The 20,888-nt window shown below is 34.5% G+C and overlaps 1 protein-coding gene across 6 annotated transcripts in view; it reads right to left on the bottom strand.

Moving 5' to 3' along the window:
• KDM4C (lysine demethylase 4C) overlaps window positions 1-20,888 on the bottom strand; it is a 260,274-nt gene that overhangs the window by 117,215 nt on the left and 122,171 nt on the right. For all 6 annotated transcript variants that reach the window (XR_004408717.2, XR_004408718.2, XM_033003740.2 and 3 more), the window contains exons 9-12: window positions 15,174-15,367; window positions 12,202-12,431; window positions 9,727-10,088; window positions 7,656-7,767 (exon numbers count right to left, since the gene is read on the bottom strand). Coding sequence is in view for 4 of the 6 variants with exons in the window: in XM_033003740.2 (XP_032859631.1) it covers window positions 7,656-7,767; window positions 9,727-10,088; window positions 12,202-12,431; window positions 15,174-15,367 (898 nt within the window). In the remaining 2 variants the exon portion in view is untranslated. The remainder of the gene's footprint in view (window positions 1-7,655; window positions 7,768-9,726; window positions 10,089-12,201; window positions 12,432-15,173; window positions 15,368-20,888) is intronic.

The following is a 20,888-nucleotide window of genomic DNA, read 5'->3' as shown; positions in this document are numbered from 1 at the left end:
GTTTAAAGAATAGCCACTGTATTTATAATTTAGTTCAGAGAGGCATCTCATTAAAATCAAAACAGAAACAAAAGAAAATCTATTGAAATTTACCATATAGCCTATTAGCAAAAAATTGCATTCCAACTCAATTTGTTTGTGATCACTGTACTTAGCAGCTAGAAGATTTGATCAATAGCTAAAATTACACCGGAATTTTTAGGAATTTCTATTGTCATCCACAAACGTGCTTACTGATTTTCTAATGAATCACCACAGTTTGTCATTTGGCTTCAAGAACTTACGGAGGTTCATTTAAGCTAACCAACTCCAAATGTAGAGTATGTATTTCAATTTAGAATAATTTCACATAATTAAGGATTACTTAAATCTGAAGGTCTGGTCACATATATCTTTATCCCAGTATATGGTATATATGATTTCAACAATGTAAAATTATTGTACTGTAAAGGATTCAGTGAAATACACACAGTTCTCTATATCAAAGACAAACCCATTATTTTATTTAGTTCTTCCTCTTAATTTAAAATTAATATCTCATGAACCTCTGGAAATTTAAGAGATGGTCCCTGAAAATCAATTCTGGAGTGGTCCCTACCTTTGTCAATTACCCACTGAAGCTATCAAATATGCATTATATTATCAGTGTAAAAGTATTAGCATAGCGGGCTTTTTATTCCCAATTTTGTTCCTGTCTTTTAAGAATTTTCCAAGCTAGCACACAATCTAATTCTTACTATTTTCTAAAACATTCTGCAGAACTTTTCCAACCTACTTGTCAGTATATGCATCTGTACAAAAGTGGAAAAATACATAAACTTTCTCCCAATCTTCAGCATCTCTTGCCTATTAATAAAAAGGGTCACTGTGATATGACAGAATTATTTGGTAATTCTTCCTTAGAAACATTACAGAGCAGATTCACCAACATACTCTTCTTTTATGCTACTCTAGAGACAAAAAACAGTACCAAGTGGGGAAAACATATTTTATGATTACTTTATATCTCTCAAGCAGCACAAATCTAACCTATGTCAATATACCATTTCAGCATAAGTGCCTCTGGGCAAAACACAAGTGAAATTTTGAGGAACCAGTTTACATGAATGCTCACAGTTAAGATTGTGATGAAGTTCTCCAATGAACCAAGGCCTCAAGTAGTTACTTATCTTCATAAATTAAGTATGGAAGATGCAAAACAGAAAGACTCAATCACAGATCCAAATTGACATGATAAATCAATGCCTGAATTGGAATTATAAATCAATAGCTTCAAGCTACAGTTCCTGCAGATCACTAGAACAATTATCCCATAAGCACCCCATCCACTAGACAACAGTTGCATTCAAACTCCCTCAAGGATCAATTTCTTAAGTGTAATTATTTTGTACATTTAAAAATATATATTACACACACTTCTCAGACAAGAAAAAGCATTTAGTAAAACCCTACTGGCATTAAAATCAAGACATTTTCAATAGTGATGGTTTACAAAGCAGCTTCAGATTTTGAGAAAGGCAATGATAACTCTACAGGCTATATTTTATTTAATTTGGAAGAAAATAATTACTACTGTGGTATCTTGGAACTAGGATAATTTATTAGTCAATACTCTGTACCAATACATCAGGGAACTCATATTCATTAAACACAAGTCATACATTTTCTTTGGACTGTAATTACAGAAACAGAAGCTCAACTCCAGAAGATAACCTTACAGAAGAGACATCTGTTTCATTGGAAAATATCATATCCAGTTTGCATACCAACTCCATAGCTACACTTGAGAAGGCTACTGAGAGGCTGCACTAATGCAGCAGGAAATCCATTTTCAGTTTGGCATACTTGATACTGAGAAATTATACATGCCTCTGTACCTAAGACTGCAGCTCTATCCACTCCTCTAAGAGGTATTTTATTTGAAAGCTTAAAAAGCTGCACAATGAGTGTTGTAAGGTTCATCTAGAGAATAATGACTCTTTATGATCACGACATATAAAACTGTCCATCAAATGGGGCATAAATGTTAGAAGAACTGGTTTGTATTTCCCTCTTGAATCAAAATAATGGCGACTCTTAGATGCTGGCACTTGTAGGGGTCCACTCTAGGGCAGATAAGCACTGCTTATGAAAAACGTCACGGGACAAGAGCCGCCAGTGGAAATAATGAGTTGTCAGTTCTTGCCATTTCTGGAGATCAGCTGCTAGCCCACAAGGTTGACAAGAGTATTGGACATTCAGGAAAAGCTTGACTTTTCAGCACTTCCCTTTCCTAAATACCTACTGAAGATTCTACCTCAATTTTGTAGCTTTTTGAGTCTTTGGGTTATCACATGCTACATAAGTGCTAAAAACTTTTATGAATTATGGTAATCAAATCTTGAAAATAGAATTTAAAGAAATCAGAAACAATGTAGGTATCAGAGTAAAGGAGAGAAAACATTTTTCTAGCATAGTGATACTGTTGCAAGTGGTAGATAGTGCTGGTCTCTTTCAGTGCTAGATGATGAAGTATGAAAAATACAAATTCTGTAGTTCATTAACTCATAAAATCAAAGTATTTTTAAAGATGTAAAACTCTACTTATAAACCAGATGAATACAGTGTGAGAGTGACAGCAAGACTGCAAATTACAATATTAATGTGTCACAAATAAACACATCTCTATTAATTCGTTAACAAATTCTTCTCTACCTCCTAAGTAATATGGGGGGGGGGGGGGGGGGGGGGGGCTGGAAGCTAACATTTCTTTCTGAAATATGTAAGAATCTTCAAGAAGAATTTGGCATTTTAAGCTCTGAAGCAAAAAAATTATAATTGCATTTACAAGTGTCATTTTCCCCTATTTCAGCATGCTTAATCTATTTATGACATTACTGAACATGCCTTATATGGCTTGACTACTAGTATCAGAACAAGTCCATGTCACAGGATGCTGAGAGTGAATGTAAAAAACAAAGAAGCTTTATTTTATGCTATAGCAGAAGGAAAACTACAGCTGTAAAACTAGCAATTTTCAGGAATCAAACCCTTGTCCAAGCCACTCACAATAGTTTTCTCTCTGTTTATCTTATGAAGTAACAAAAGCAAAATTACTTTGAATTTCTGAATCATATTTAAAACACAAAAAAACGTATACAAAGAAACCTACACTGAATTCAAACTATACATTAGTGTTATATCATTTAGGGCAATGGGAAATCTTAGTCAACTTGAATCTAAAAACAGTTTCTAATGTTGCATGCCCAAATATTGCTGGAAAGAAATCTCCTGGATCAATCAATGTGCATCCAAAGTCAGTATGCTTGCTCCTTCTGCTGAATTTGCCTTTTTATTGCTTAAGTGAGCAGAAATATAACTGCATTAAATACAACAGAATAAAGTTACCATAAGCCAATATACCGCATTGAGCGTAAGATCAAGGTTCATAATGTAAAAATTGTTAGTATTTTGACTGTGACATACAGCTCACACTGTACTGCTGCACTTACTTTTCTAAACTGGCAGCCTGAGCTATAATTTCTGGGATTGATTCCCCAGTCCCCAGTATTTCTAATTGCTCAGTCCTTTAGGCATTAATTCCACAATAACAATCATAAGGGAGACCTGAAAGTCAGACATACATAGATAAAAGCTTCAGAGAGAGTGGGGAAAAAAAATTAACACCAGTAGACCATAAAGAAACAATTAACCCAATAATTTCTCTGTAGAAGAAACATTCAGATCATAAAGAAACATACACATAAAGAAGCATATGTAGTGATAAAAAGAAAACACAAAACTAGATGTTCAAGTGATTCTGTACAAAAAAAAAATAATTTCTGCTAAAGGGCTCTATTAACAGTGAATCCAGAAAGTCTCTGCTAAAATTTAAGCATGCTGTCAAACATGATAGTATTCTATTTGTAAAATTATGATTCTGAAATGGGGGACAGTGTCAAAGAATGCTGCCTTCATATTATTAATGGCCTCTGATCACTTCTATTCACAGTAACTTCCTAACAGAACCCTAGTGTCTGAAAGACTGAAAGTATGTTCATTTGAATATAAATTATCTGTATTAGAAATGGCTACAGACTATCCAACTTGTGGAAAGTGACATGATTTGCAGATGAACTATAAAGCTCCAATTTCTTAATTTTTCATAACACCACTAGCCCATATCTTCTTCTTCCTACTTTCTGTTTACATTGATGATTTTACTGGACCCAGATAAAGTAAAATATAAACAAATGTATCAAATACACAAATCCCCTTTGTAAAGGAATAGATCAATTCAAAAATAATAGTACCAAGAGACTACAGTACCATGGCAATTACTGCATAATTTTTGTTAAAAAAACAGAGAGAACAAGAACTGAGTAAGTATGCATGATGAATTACATTTCTGGTAACTCCAGAATATGGATGAAGCATCTTAATAAAGAGGAACACAGTCACTAGTACATTGATACTGATTACTCCCCTGATACCTGACAACAAATATTCTTGAACATGATCAGAAAAATCTCCTTTGACTGGCATTCATCTTGCCACAGATCTTTAATTCACATGCCAGCATGCACTAGGAAATCTAATGAGGCTTCAGTTTGCCAGTCTCCTTCACCAATTCTTCAATCTCTGTCTCGGATGTAAACATTCTGCTCACCCAAAATCTATTGGTTTTCTTCTGATGTTCTCACAAAAGCATGCTGATAAATTAGATCACAATGAGAAACAGATGCATGAAAATAATACAAAATTCCAATTCCAGCTAGGAAATACCAATAACTGCCATGTCCAATAAAACTCTTAGTTACTTCCTTCAATCAATAAGCAGACAGGTGCTTAATAGCTACTTGAAATGATTCTAAGACAACATTTTCTTTCCTAACAAAAATACACCATTACCTACCAGAAGGACAATCATCCTTTTAAGAGGAAGGACTGAAAGGTATATGACTTCTTGTTGGGATGCTGTTAGTTTCACACAAAATTAAGATACCAGACAACAAACAAAGAGCGGAATCCTTGAAACTAACAAACCAGTGTCATCACATTATATCTAACCAGATTATATCATACACAAACCATTCTTAAATAGGAATTTTACACTATGTTTTAACTATATTGATGAAAAAGCGTCAGGAGGCAAAAGGAATATAATCTCTAAGTAAAAAAAGAGCAATTTCACTGCAACCTACCACATATTTAAATCTTTAAGTACTTTACTAGATAAATCTTAATATCAACCTTTTTGTGTAAATTATCATAACACTTTTTGAAATATGCTTTGTCTAGCCCTGAAGGAATCCAAACATATCCGTGTATGACACAGATCATGGGCCTAAGCTGTCTCTAATTTTCAGAAAGATACTTAACAGCTAATTGCAGTTTCATGACTGGCAAAACTGCAACTGAGATCAAAAAGAGAGAGAGAAAGTATGGCTTTCCCAAACTAGTGAGACAGAATCCACAAATCAATGACTTTAGGCTTGGAACAAGGAGGGAGATGTACTGATGAGGGACTAGCTAAAATTACAGCACCCAGCTCAACGATACCTAAATCTGTGCTAAGTGAAAGCATACTATTCCTTAGTTACAAGAAGAATCAATTAAAAGGCATGCTGCCTCTCTCTCAAGTCAAGGAAGTTTATCTGTAGCTGTAAGAAACAGCTACTGTTGACTAGAGGCAATAATTGAAGAAAAAAATATCAGGTAGCCCAGCAAGACTCTTATATCACTTAAAATATTAAAATAAGAGCTCCAAGCAAAATGCAGGTATGAAGTGCAGGTAAACACTGAAGTGTACAGGAACGCTGAAATCAGACCTGTGGTCACAGACACAGTATCAGCTCCATTCTGCACTACACAGAGTATCAAAGTGTCCAAGGGAATGTGAGGACCAATCTCCAGTTCTGCTAACTGAAGAGATTCTGGAGAACTGCATGTGAAAAACCTGTGCATTACAGAACCAGAGTGCTAAGACAATATGAAAAAGGAATGTATTTGTTTGCCATTTTGGTGGGTAGTATTGATGTACAGTTCGATAAGCTTCATAAGCCACGTTTGATAGAATAAAGTAGCTTTATTCATCAGCTTTGGCTGGCTGTATATGCAATTGCTGGGTAAAGCAGATTTGCTTTTTCTATTTACTTCAGAGAAGCAAATACCTATCTTGGTCAAATTTCTTAGCTTTTGTAGCCTGTCTGCAGATGACAGTAGATCTCTAAAGTTAAAGCACTCAAGTAAACTCCAAAAAAGAGCATCTGAGAAGTTCTGAGTATTGTTTTAATGTTTTTGATCACTGTGATATCTAGTTACAGAACACTAAATTTCATGGCTGCAGAATTATTTACTTATTTATTTTGTACAAAACTCTGTTCTATATAGCACTGTGTCATTTATCAGCATTATTTATGGACATGCTTCTTTTTCTTAGTTTCTATTTCACTCTAGTGCTTGAAGTGCCTAAAGGTACCATACCGTATACAATAACATGAATAACTGCAATCTATAGTGAAGATACGGACAAGCATATTCAAAATGATTGCCTAACATTACACTTCTTATTTGTGCAACTAAGTTAAACAATGGAATTTCGTGGTCACTACTCGGCATTAAAATGAAATTTAAAAAAAATTACTTAAAGCATCAAATTACCTAAACATCAAATCAGAAGCCCAATTTTATGCATTCCAAGGATCACCATTTACCCTGCTTCCAGTTGCTTTGTGCCACTTAAAAGTAAGACGAAAGCTGCTCTAAGAAAATTTCTCAAGAATTGCTCAGTTCACGAAATAGAGAGGAGACCTTTTGCTGCTTCCTAATACACAAAGGTTATTTGCATTATGTCTAAAAACAGAACTATGTTATTCCACATCTTTTTACGTCTGTGAAAATATGGTACATACTGTTAATGTCTTGCTCGCTATTCACTGCTTGCAAATCTGCACACTACTTAGCTCCAGTTAGAAGCATATATAGAGATATGAGACATGTAGATGACATCTGCATCAAAATCAGCTTTTAAATTACTATTTTAAATCAATAGAGTAAAAATGATTTACCAAAACCAGGGAGAGAGAGAGAGAAATGTTCATTCTTTCCATATGAAATTAAGTAAAAGCCTGGAAATCAAGACATATGTAAAGACTCTGATAAGTTTATGATGATAACAAGAAGTCCGTAGCCTTTTTCTTGAATAAGAACTGTAGTATCTTAAGTCACTGACTCCCAAATGTCCAGTGTCTATCAAAATACAGACAAGGAAAAAGTAGCTTTAAAGCAATATAGGGGACTATAGCTTACACCTAAGATTCGTATTCAAAGGATTCTTAGCATCACTTTTATCTATGTTCTCACAATTAAAAACTTGTTCTTAAACACAACTGCTGTGAGTTCTAATAAGATATATTTGATCAGTGAATATACTTGTTTTACAATAATGTCTTATTGTTCAGAGCTTTTTGCAAAGACAGGTCCGATTCTTTTGAAGAATTTGACTGAAAACCAGCAGAAGGTACATGACTTGTCTGTGGATTCAGAGGCCTAAATGTTTACATTTCCCATCCAGAAAGAAATCATTTCATCTTGATCGTTTTTGCAAATGCCTATATATATGGTCTTATAAAGACAGAAAAGGACCAGAAAAATTTGTTAAACAGTAGACTCACCTTCACCGCCAGCTGTCTGCTGTTGAATCAAAGTCACTGGAGATCTAACTGGGGATTTATTTAGTGGATGATGCCAACTCGTAGATATTTTATTTCTTTCAACTTCCACTGACTGAAAAGGAAAAAAACAAACTAATTCAGTATTCAATTCTGAGAAGTTAATTTTGATGAACAAAAACAATCTTCCGTAAAGAAGCAGAGATGTCAATTCTGTAAATATTATCAGAGTACTTGAAGCACTTTTAGTGTACCAATATAACATTTGTTTCTAATTCAGAATATATACTTTAATTAAAAAAGAGCAATCTTTGTCAAACACAAATGGCTTGAGGTATAAGTTACTGCAGACCTCCCCAAATTACAGAGCATAAATCCTGGTTTACTCAGGTGATGTTTGAGAGGAAGAACAGCCCAAATAATTCTGCAGAACCAGAAGTACCATACAGCCACTAACTGTGGCTGGGAAAATGAGGCAGAAAATCACTGAATTCCTTTCTGAAAGAGTACAAAATTCCTGAGGAAGTAAAAAAATTACCTGAAGCTGAGGTAAGAAATTGAGTCCTGATAAGCGAATAGCATGCTGATTTGTGATATGAGGAAATTCTTTCCTTTCTCAAGCACTCTATGTACATTCTGCTCAAAGTTATAAAAGCTTCAAGAACTAAAGCCAACACTACCAAGTCTAGAAGTGCAGTTTTCACAACTCCAGATTTGAGTGCCACTAGGGGAATGACAAAGTACACCAGCTAGTGATGGTATCTGGATGCTCAGGAGCAAAGGCAAGCATACTGAGAGAAGAGTGGGAAGAACAGTCTCACACGATTCCTACAGACCACAGCATTCTGCTCCTCAGTGCCCTGAATCTAACCTAGCAAGTTACACACGTGCCTCTTGACTGATCTGAGGGTTGAAAATTACTACTATAAAATGGGAAGTAAATTACCAAACAACATCATATTTACTGTGATAAGCAGGGGAAAGAAGTTGTGTTTAGAGAAAAGGACAGGTTTATGATCTAGAAAAATTTACCAAATAAGTAAAAAGGGAAAGATCATCAGACTTTTTAATGGCATTTGTACAACATGCTTCTTTGTTTAAAAGAGAAAGAAAGAGTCTGTAATTATACTGGAGAATATCTGAAACCTCATATATAAATGTCTGAAAGGCACAGAAAGAAATATAATCTCTAATACATGATGATTAAAACACTGAGAAGTTTATAGTGCTCATTATTACATTGGAAGGGCTGGAGACAAAATTATTAAAACTCACAACATTGCAAAAAAAAAATCATCAGTGCACGGTTCATGTCTGTGAAAGGGTCAGCATGATTTTACTTTGGCTTCTAAAATATATTTCCCACTAAATCTGGCAATCTGGCAGTGGATTTCCTGGTCTCTCTGCTAAACTGGGATTGAACTCAAAACTAAGAAAGCTACTGTGACCACCACCACAGCTTAATTTTTCATTATGCTTCCTAAAGTCAAAGCTGCCCAACCTTCACAGCAGAATAGCAAGAGTAAAAAAAGTCTGTAAGTTTGTAGGTGCTCCAATGAGAAAACATTATTAAACCTTATGCTGACATTTTACCAGCATACTCTTAATTCTCCTTAAAACTCAGTCAAAACAGCCATTTTTTATAAACACAAACACATGATATCAAATACGGCATCCATCTCTAATAATTTCAATTTCACGTCAATAGCAATAATTAAAGCTGATAGCCTTGCTCATACTAGCAGGCAGCAAACATATGAATAGCTTGAGAATAGTTGCTAACAGTTCAGATTAACAGATATAAAATGAAATTACTAGATATCTAAAATTAGAGGGAAAATATGTCAACAAGCAAGCTCCAGAAACATTCTGCTTTCAGATCCAAATACCCACTATTGCCTGAACACTTCAAAACGTGTTCAAATTTGCATGTGATTAAAATCATGCATATTCTTAAGTGCTTAATGGGGATATCAGGTCTCATTAGAAACATGTTCATTCACATTCCATTATATCAGGAATATATTACTGTATATATATATATATATAAAACAATGTGATTTGCTTCACATACACTGGATGTTTCCATGCAATCTTCTTTAGCTTTTTTTACAACAGGCAATTCTTCATGTTCCATGCTACTTCCACAGCTTTCTAGGTTGCTGACACCATCCTCTGATGAGACATTTTCATCTTTATCTGGGTTTTCTGCTTCAGAAGTTTGTCCCTCTGACTTATGGTATGGTATGGATGAAATAGACTCATCCTGAGATTTCAAACTCTCTTCTTTCCTACAGCTATCAGAAGCGAGCATGCAGGCCACAGAATCTCCAAATGTAAAGAGAGGTTGACTGGAATCTGTCATGTCCTCATCTTCCATTATTATTTTCTCTTGTACAGGAACAGGGCTCAAAAATGAGTCTGAATGGATGCTTCCTATAGATCAAAAATATGCTTTGTTAATAAAACTCACTTTATACTACTGTATTTCATTTCACAACAGTCCGAATTATTCAAAGCATGGTTCCTCATTTAGAAATCATACAGAAAAACATCTGGTAGGAGGACATACACAAATGTGGAATACAGGTTTGATCAAAGAATAAATTAAATGTAAATGTTTTGAGTTTGGAGTGTGAAATATAGTTTCAGTAATTTAACCAGTATTTTGTATTTGAATTACAACAGGTCGTGTCATTCAAAATAATAAATATTCATGTAGCTTGTTTACTCTGACAGCCCACAAGCACTCTGACTAGTTGAAAAAAAAAACTATCAAAGGTTGGTATATTGAGCTTTATACCCTCCATTTATACCTATTAAACCTGTTTTAAAAATGAAAGTAAACAAAGACTAATGGTTTATAATTAAGAAGATATATTTCAAATAGATACCAAGAATATTTTAAAAACAACATAATCAGTCTAAAAATGAAAAGCAATTAGCATAATTTTATATTTCAACAATTAATATAATTTTATATTTAAGTAATGCTGAAGAGTGAAATTGTGTGGATTTTACTTTATTAAAATTCTTCATCTGCTGATGCTTGCATGGCATAGACAGAACAATAGGTTAGAGAGGTCACCCAAAAAATATGTTTCTGAAGAACTCTATGGCAGACACCACAGTGAATTTTGATTCAGCAGCTCATCCAAGGCATTAAAGAAACAGCCTCTGTAAAGTCCCTTCCCATTTTTTTCTTTCCAATGGTTATTTGAACTTGTTTTTCTGAAAAAAAAATTTCAGGTCAAACAAATATAAAATTTAGTAATACAGAGCCCACGCAATACCGAGCCACAGTCTCTAAGTGCTAAGAGCACTGCCTTGACTGAGTGTAATGGATGTACTAATGGACATACTATAGAGATAATGTAGGACAACCAACCATCTCCTATGTGAGCAGTGGAGCTTCCACCATCATACCTAAAAAAGGTCCTTTTCCCTACTAAGGTCCAGACACCACCCTTTAACAGCACAAAGGAACGAGGATAGCACTCCACTCCTACTTTTCCTTCATTGTCAATGAACACAAAATGGCTGCTAACTAAATACTAGTTTCTCAGTGGTCACAAACACTCCAAACCTCTATTAAAAGTCACAGAAAGCTGTAAAGGAATAGTGCCTTTAAAAAAAAAAAAAAAAAAAAAAGTCATAAGAACAGACCTGTAAAGGCTTTGATAGAGCAGCAACTAATTTGTACACAGGAATTTCTAAACCTCCATATTGGAATACGCACTTTGCTATCTTTATGTGGATCTATCCTGATGTTTACTATCTCAAAAAAAAAACATTAACATAACCATTAATATTCACAACCAAGGAAATTCTACACACAATTTGCAAGTAAATTTTCAGTATCAATATAAAACCAAATGGGACTGCTCACAAACTTAAAACTGAAGTTTGCCTTTCTGAGCAGGAATATGAAACTGCACCTGAACTACAATGAAATGTGAAATAGGAGAAATAAAGTCCAGAATAGACCAAGCATATTAGTATAAAATATTTGTGGGGAAAAAAAGAATCATCTTTGTCTTGACAAGGCCTTTATAACTTTCATTGTCAGACAGCTCAATAGGAAGTTACAAGTAATCTGCAATCTCAAAATAGAGCATTTTTGTGCACAAGTATAGACCACTTTAATATGCAGCATTCTTTATGTAAATACACATAGCATACTACAAGCATGTATGTTCTGTACTGTTTGCATAAGTGTTAAGACATGCTGTAACATTTCTGTATCAAAAACATTTTGCTGTAAAACTTATCAGTCTATTGAAGAAATATAATTTACAAAACCTTGTACTTTCTGCCCCTTTTAAAAACACTTCAGTAAACAGTTTAGGTGATATTACTCTTAGCTCAGAATATTAATTTTCCATTTTCTCATTCTTACTGAATATCAATCTTCTCTGCATAACTTTATATGTAGGTATTTTAGCATGCTGCTTAGGATAACACTATGCTTTAACATCCACTGATTCGTGGCATTAGAGTATCAACAGGCTACAACTTACATGTGAAACATAATCAGTCTTTATCTCACCTGCAACCTTGACGTTATCCAATAACTGTTGATCCAGCTGCTTTCTACTACTGTTTTCTTCTTCCCCAGAAGGCACTCCTGTGTTTACCGGTCTCACTTTTTTTCCAGTGACCTTGAAGCCATCAGTAGCTGCTTCAGTTGCTATGATTTCTGCACCAGCTTCCATAGCAGATACTCTCTTGTCCTCTGGAGTTTTAGGCTTTTTAGATTGAAATCTGGTGTAATGGGAGCTGTTATAAGAGATATTGCTGTCAGAATGTCTGTCTTGGATAAGATAAAAAGTCTACCAATATATATGTCCCTTTCACCTGCTTAAAGTGGTAAAAAACTGACAATTTTTCACCTTTTTGTGTTGAGATAGAGTTTACAATTTATTAAGTGATAGACTAACAATTGATTGGATTTAACCTTCTAATCTTTTATCACCATTCTACAGTAAAGTTATTAAACTGTAAAAGTAAAATAACCTCAAGTAACTATTACTTAACCAGCATCCAAACTAGTTTTTTAATGAATGAGTCTTTTGAGCCTCAAAGAGAATAACCCTTCTAAAAGAAATGAAGAAAAAACATTCTCAGTTGCATTAAAATCAGGTTGCATTTCCAAACCTCAATGCTAATGAAACACTAGTCTGAATACCCTTGTAAAATCAGATCTGTTTAGATATCTTAGAAGTTTTTATATGCATTTTAACACAAACAACAAGCATCTGAAAGAAAAAATTCCAATCACCAAATATTTTGAATGGCTACAATATTAAGGCCATTTCATAATTTCATAATGCTGTATAAAACCAAAGTTGAAATTAAAGATTCAGAGTAAGTTTTTGCACCCTCAGAAGTAGAAGGGAAAGGTAAAAGCAAGAAAAATGGCATCCTCTGTCAGAAACTGGTTTGTAATTTATGTGCTTGGGATAAAAATAACAGATTAGCTACCTTTAGTAAGAGATTAGTCCAAGTTCAAAATTCAACTATGTGACACAGGAGGAGAATTTTACGTGCTTCATCACACATAAGGTTTGAAAACTCGTAACACACTAGTAATAAAAGCCCAACTACGGCAAGGTAAAACAGGAGTTTTACAAAGGTCTTCAATCTTAGAATATAGACAACTCCAGAAAAAAAGTTTTGCTACCCCTTACATTTTATCCTGTGTCCATCAATGTATATCTTTCAACACCCTCTCTATAAAATAGTAATTTCCAGAAAATTTGCCGAAGTATAAGATGCCCATCAGTTCACATTGTAATATAACAGCAAGTATTATTACTGCTTACATGCAACCATTTGATGTTCTATTGTAGCAAAGTATTGCAGCCATAAATGTCAGAGTTAAGCTCTCCCTCTCACTATATTCATGAAGATTTCCACAGATTGCGTTGCTATTTTGACTCTGCTGGAACTTGTATTATTCCCATAATCAAAATGACGACAATTTCAAATCGACACATTAAACTAGAAATGAAGCTGAATAAACATTTTATCACCCCTTTGCAATACGCATTGTTACCATGCCTGTACAAAAGCCAACTCAGGAATTAAACAGCATTGGAACTGTGTTTATTAGATTAGCTAACTGCATGAAATCAGCCCACGTGTTCCTGTAATAAAACTTTCAAGAGATTTATTATAAAGTCTTTGTTTTTAGTTAAAACTGACTACCCATTAGGTAGCTGGTGGACAAAGTGTGAACTTGTAGTTACAGTGTACAATACATAGAATGAAACTTACTACAGGGCAAAACTGCATTCAATTAGCTAAACAGCAGAATTACTCTCTCTCTGTGTCCAGGTTAATGTTATACACATACTAACAAATTGGCTGTCCAACTGCTTCACTGGTTGTCTTTAAGAACTGATTCTACCCCACAAATGACTGTTACCCCAGAACAACCCAATATTGTATTTCTCAACTATAAAGTTCCACTATAGTGGCAGTTGGTCCTCTTCTTTACAGGTTGACTTTCCTACCATTTTCCTCACAAAATACATTAACTTACCAAGAAAATCGAGAAAATTAGTTTAAGAGCAAGTTTAAAAAGTAACAATATTGTAAAATGATTTGAAGGAGCAAAAAGGACTTAAAAAAAATCTGTATTATCTTAAAACTGCACTCTGCAGTAAGCAGATACCAATAGAACTGGCCACCTTAGGCTAGAAACTACGTAGATCTTTATTAATAATAAAGAAGAAAATCCATACAGAACCAGTTAAGTAAAACAGGATAGCATTAATATAGAAAAAATGCTTGTGCAAGGCAAACAAAAAACACAATGCACACCAAGAAAATAGATCCAGCTATGAAACAGCTTTAATATGTCAAAGCTTTAACAGCTTCAGTGGCAAGTTGAGAAACTTTTTGCTCCTGTCAGTGGTGTCAGTATCAACAACTGATATTTAGGCCTTCCTTATGGCAAATTATGATCTGTGATTGACCTGTGGCAGACACAGAGAGATTTCAGCTGCCATACTGTGAAAGTGTGCTAAATTTGAGTGAGATGGCAGTGAGGACCGAGACTATTGCTAGAGACTCCACACAGCTGTTGGGATTCCACCACAGCTTCATGGTAAGTTTTTCCAATTTAACCTTTACCTCAACTCTTAGAAGACTTTTTCCTTGTATTTTGGTTGTAGATGTCACTGGAAACAATGGCAACCATCCACACCTTGAAAATTTCAATCCTACTAAAGAAGGATTCTAAATACCACACTGGAATGCACTTTGATGCTCTCCATACTCATTAACTGCAGCTAGACATATAACTTGTAAATTGAATTAATTTTTCATAGTCAGTGTAAAAAAAAAGACTTGCTTTTCCCCAAATTCATCTTAACACAGAAAAAAAGGAAAACAAACCTCATGTAAAGTGAATGAATTCAAATAAACCATCAGAGAAAGTGGCAAAAAAGTAACAATAAGAAAATTGACATCATATTAAAGATAATTAAATAGAGGATAAAGAAACATAAATACCATTTGGGAAAGTTCTTTATTTTCTCCCTTCTTTGTAGCCAGGCCTTTAGTTCAGGTGTTGATTCAGGCATTGGTTTTGTATGATCTATGGTGTATATATCCTTGCCTTGTTTCCACAGCTGGTATCTGTTTGGTTGAAACGTCTTCACAAAGATGTCCATGGATATTTTCACCATGTCTCTCCTGCAAGTGCACTGCAAGAAGACAGGAATTTATAACTGACAATGGAATATGCTGCAGTTTGCAGTAAAGAAAGTCCAAAATAAAAACCCCATATGTGAAAACAAACTTTTCTTGAATCAACATTTTTCTTTTCCACTCTTCCTCACTTCTTCAGCAGATACTGTCTACTGTCTGAACAAATGTGACACACTAGCATTCCACAAAATTACTTATGGACACTCCATTGATTCATTAACTGCTACAGTTTAAGACCAAAAGGAAACGATAGCATCTCTTTTTGTTCTATTAGCTGTCCTTGATAGCTTTAAGCATCATACCATGTTGAACCCAGTGACAGCACCATCTTTAGTGGTCTCGCAATTTTCTTTTTAAAAATAAGTTATATAGTATCCACCAGACCCAAAGGTCTTTACAGGCATATACAGTCCTAGCTTTTAACTCTTCAAAACAAAATGCGAGTACCATATCAAGTTACACTTTTACCCAGGACTTTCTACAAAGCAAGAGAGGGAAATATTATGTTTAAGAAGACTGTGTTATAAACATGTAATCTGAAGTTCCATGCAATGCAGAACCTAAAACCTCATGCAGTACTTTTCTCATCATCTTCGCTCTAGTCCCTCTTTTTAGTCCCCAAGAGAATTTCTGAATTGTTTTGCTTTACAAATTATGCATAGGAGTGGAGTATTTTAGATTTCTTTGAATAAACTCTTAATGATGATAATGAAAATGCAGAGGAATCTTCATCTGGAATACTGCAGATGGTGAGACAATTTTCAGACTAAAGTTACTGTACCTAATGCTTCAAAATACTTCATATCAGGAGACTGCAATAAGCAAATCAATATGCCTACAGCATAAACTATTGTGATGGGTTAAACCCTGTCTGGCTGCCAGTTGCCAACCAACCTGCTCTCTTATTCCCCCTCCTCTGCAGGACAGGACGAGAAAATAAAATGAAAAAGCAAATGAGTTAAGATAAGGACAGGGACATCACTCAACAATTGCCATCACAAACTCAACTGGAGGAAATTAAATTTATTTATTGTCAATTAATAACAGATTAGGATAGTGAGAAATAAGAACAAAAACTTAAACCAGCTTCCCTCACCCCCTTTATTCCCAGGCTCAACTTCACTCCTGACTCTGGTATCTTCAGGGCTGTTTCTCACATTTTCCTCACTCCTCTCCCTAACAGCTGCTGCACGGTGGTTTTTACACTTTCTTAATATGCTATCACAGAGGCACCATCAGAATCACTGTTGGGCTTAGCTTTGGGCAGCAGAAGCTTCATTTTGGAGCCAGCTGGACCTGGCTGTGTGACATCTGAGCAGCTCATGATCCCTTCTCACAGAAGTAGAGTGCTGCAGCTCCCCTACACTACCAAAATTTTGCCATGTAAACCCAGTACAATTACTCATATTAAAAGCAAATTGACTGGCTAAAACATAAAACAAAAAAACATTTAAAGAACTTAGTGCTACAGCTAAATAACTCTAAGGGCAAAACTGTGACAGTATTTGCTTTCAGGTAAACAGAGATAGATAAATAAAGAAACCTGGTAAATTCATGGCCTGACTTTGTTTTTCTACAGCTACTTTTATCGTCCCTTTTAAACAAGGATGGTTCTTAATCGCAGAAAAGTTGAAACACACAAGGGACTGAACACAACCTTTCTACTAGCTAGCTGTGTGCTGGATGCAAATTTCTTTATCTGCTATTTCCACATATCATTTCTAGTCCACCCTTCTTACTCTAGAAAATCATAAGATATAAAATTAAAAAAGAAGGCATCCGAGATGTATTAAAAATGCTTTCTTCCATTTCAATATGACATTAGTACCCTGTATGTTCACAACAGTGCCCTCTAATGGGAGGTGCAATAGAAAGAAAAAAAGAAATCAACATAGAAATTGTAATTTTATGCAGCTGTCTTTAATGATAGTTTTTTACCCCAAATACGATCAGAATTTTCATTTTTCAAAAAACATGTATATATGTAGATATACACACATTCTGTAAAAGACTTAACCTTATCTCAATTATTTGAAATGTCTCATTCAGAGACTACTTGATCAGTCACAATGAACAGTAACAGAAAAGTAATTATGATACTTCTGTATACCATATGCTGTATAAAGGTGCATAGATAATCCACTGTAGTATTTTTAACTTTCATAAATGAAATTTGTAACATAAAGGCAACCAACGCTGGATTTTCTCTCCATTTACATGCAAAATTCTTTCACATTCAAGCCATGTTGCTACACACCAATTAGAAATTGTTAAAGCAAAAATTTGTGATTACTGCTTTTGCTGTTGGACACCAAGACTTCCAGTGGTTTGGAAGAAAATAATTATTTAAACCATCATTGAAGTATCAAAGAAGAAAATACATCAAGAAATAAAAAGTATTCTATGATGTTATGAAAAGACTCAAAATAAACTATGTCTAAAAAAGGTACAGAATTCCTGTCTTTCAATAATCTTTGATGAGTTTCCACTATATTTTATTAGAACTACTGCAAATAATTAAAAATTAAAAAAAAAAAAAATGGGAAGGTATTAAAAATATCATAGAATTTTTTAGAAGTTTTAAAACTTTCAGAAACATATATTTCTGGGTGAAAAGTAATGGAGAAACACCATGGTCAACAGTATTACTGCTTCCCTGACAATACAGAAGACAGGCCTCTAGGCACTAGAGGGTAGAACTCTTTGGAAGTACCATATAAGACGACAACAGATATGTTCTGAAAACAGTATCTACTCATATTCCCTAAAATAAAACAAGAAAAAATATAATCTGCTGCTTTGATAAATAATCTGGAGGATTTTTTTGTTCTTGGTGAAGGTAGTGGTAATGTTTTTTAATGTTTTTTCTCCATTTCCTATTTGACTGACTTGTAGCTGACAGTTATACGGCTTCCTGCTCCCAAGACAAAAAAGTTACTGAAAGATTCTCTCTGAAGCAAAACTAAATGTCATTCTGTGGAAGAAACCTCTAAGGACAGACACAAAAGGGACATGCCACTGTCTACTAAAATATTCAGGGTGATACTTTCAAGGATCACAGTAATTTTGGAAGTATCTTTTAATATTTTGTAAGTAAATGCAAAATCAAAAAGTTGCTGGATTACCATGTAAAATACAGCTGATGTTGCCAGAGATAATCATCACAACCTTTTCACTGGAAAGAATTATTTTCTGTATGCGGTAGTATTAGTCTGATACATATTCTTCAATCAAAGATTAGTATGACAATCAGAATACTTAAGGGAGCAGAACTTTCACAATTCTTTGATATTACTATTAACATCATCAGTGTCACCAATTCTCTTATTATTATTTATCCTATTATACAGATACAGTTTGGAGGTAAGCAATACAAATAATATTTATTTTACTATTTAATTTATTTTATTTTTATTTTTATTTTATTTTATATTTATTTTATTTATTATATGTTTATTTTATTATTTTACTAGCTGCAAATCTTTATAGCAATGATTTGGACGAAAAGTCTGTCAGCTACTTTAACTAATTGGTATAACTAAATGTGAGATATTTGTAATATGAGAAAATTACCTAGGAGAGACATACTTGGATAAAAGAATTTTTTCTAATACTTGCTATTTGTGAATGGGAAAAAAAATATTATTATGTACTTAAAAAAAAAAAGTTAAAATCTTCCCAGTTTGGATTGTGATTCAGGAAAATTTAAAGGAATACAACAAGCTTGCAGACACTCATATTAGACAAATACTTAGGCACTTTTTAAAATAGGAGCATTTTTCTCCTAATTGCTCCCACTGAGGTAATCATAGAATTAATGTTTTGATCAGAAGCACACTGACCTACTAGCATCTATGCCAGTACCTAATGTTATAAATAATGGAAGATTTGCTTTTAATAAAAGTAATTAAACAACTACTTTTATTGAATTAGGCTAAAGGTGTTATTAAATTAGCATTGTTAAAATTCTAAAAGTTAAGCAAGCCTTTTCTGATCACAAATTAGGCATATGGTTGGGCATTGTGTGGAATTGGACAAGCAATAGGAAGGGGGGGTGGTCTGTGGTTAGGTATCGTGTAAAGGGGAACCTGGATGGGAAGGGCCGGGGAAGAATGGAAGCCAGCAGAAAAGAAAGCGAAGAAGAACTCCTGATGAAGGCGAACCTAGACTCCGCCGCCTCCCCTCGCTCCCCCCATTTCCCTCGCTCCCCCCCATTCCCCACCGCCCCACCCCCATTCCCCACCCCCACACACACCCGCACACACACACACACACACACCCCCCCGCCAACCCAGCCCCCGAGGGCAGTGGAAAAGTACTGAGACAGACAGACAGCCTCGGAGAAACAAAGCGAAAGGAGCTGCGCAGGTGTAAAGAGGAGAACCCCCACCACTTTCGCTTAACCAGTGAAATCTCCTGTTTTCTCTATAAAAAAAGAAGCCCCTGCGGGGGCGGGGGCCGCGCCACTGCGCCCAGCGATGTATTCTTTGCCACGCTGACTTTGCCCTCGAATAAAACTTTTTTTTTTTATATACATGAGCTTGTTTCTTACGCTAAGAACAACTCCTAAAAACGTTTTATATCATTAAGAATCAAGTACATGTCTTAAGTACCTTCCTAATACTCCATCATTAATATTACATTCTTTCATCAAACAGAATCACTGGACTTTTAAAATTAACATAAAAATATTCACTCTGTAGAGAGTATCATATTTTGCTGCAACAGAAAACAAACAGACAATTTATCTTATTATTTGACTAGAAAATGGGGAGTAGTATTCCTTAGAACCACAGTTCTAAGCACAGAAATGTATATCCAGAGTCAAGCCTTTGTGATTTGCATTTTTCTCTTTTACTTCAGTGAAGGTTACCTGATGATGTACCTTCTAAAATGTGAAATTATGTCTTTATCCATGAAAATATCTTCTCAGCCTAAACATCAGTTCATACACTACAGTGTTACAACATTTAACACAGTAAGTTTAAAACATCTGCACAATTTTGGTCATTTTGCATTCAGTATTGGATTTTGTTAATTAAAATGTGGTTTTCACTACATCCAAGATCTACTTTAGTTAAAATTCTTTCAAAGTATTAATTTGAAGAAGAATAGTAGTACTTGATTCCTACACATCTGTGGAACAGCATGAATAACAGTCAAACTATGAAAAGCTTTCTTCTTTGTAAAGAGAGAATGGATTTTTACAAAACATGTAACAAACCAACAAATTAGAAGAACAAGACAAGTATCAGGCTGGTAACCTTCTTTATATAATTCCCAATCCACAATGCATACTATAAACATTATCCAATCAAGCTATTTTTCACTGACACACCTTCTTAAGTGCTTACACTGATTAAAGCTTTCTTCATAGTACAGGGGCAATAAAACATTTATTGGAGAGAAACATTTTAAATAATTTAGATTATTCTTACCATCTTAACTTCAAGTGCACTTAATAGACTATTTCACCCACTATATTCTACCCTTCTTGCAATACTTTAAACAAATCAT

This window comes from Tyto alba, unplaced genomic scaffold, assembly GCF_018691265.1.
Source record: "Tyto alba isolate M040663 unplaced genomic scaffold, T.alba_DEE_v4.0 Super-Scaffold_42, whole genome shotgun sequence".
Taxonomy (NCBI): domain Eukaryota; kingdom Metazoa; phylum Chordata; class Aves; order Strigiformes; family Tytonidae; genus Tyto; species Tyto alba.
This window is presented reverse-complemented; position numbering and strand designations above follow the sequence as displayed.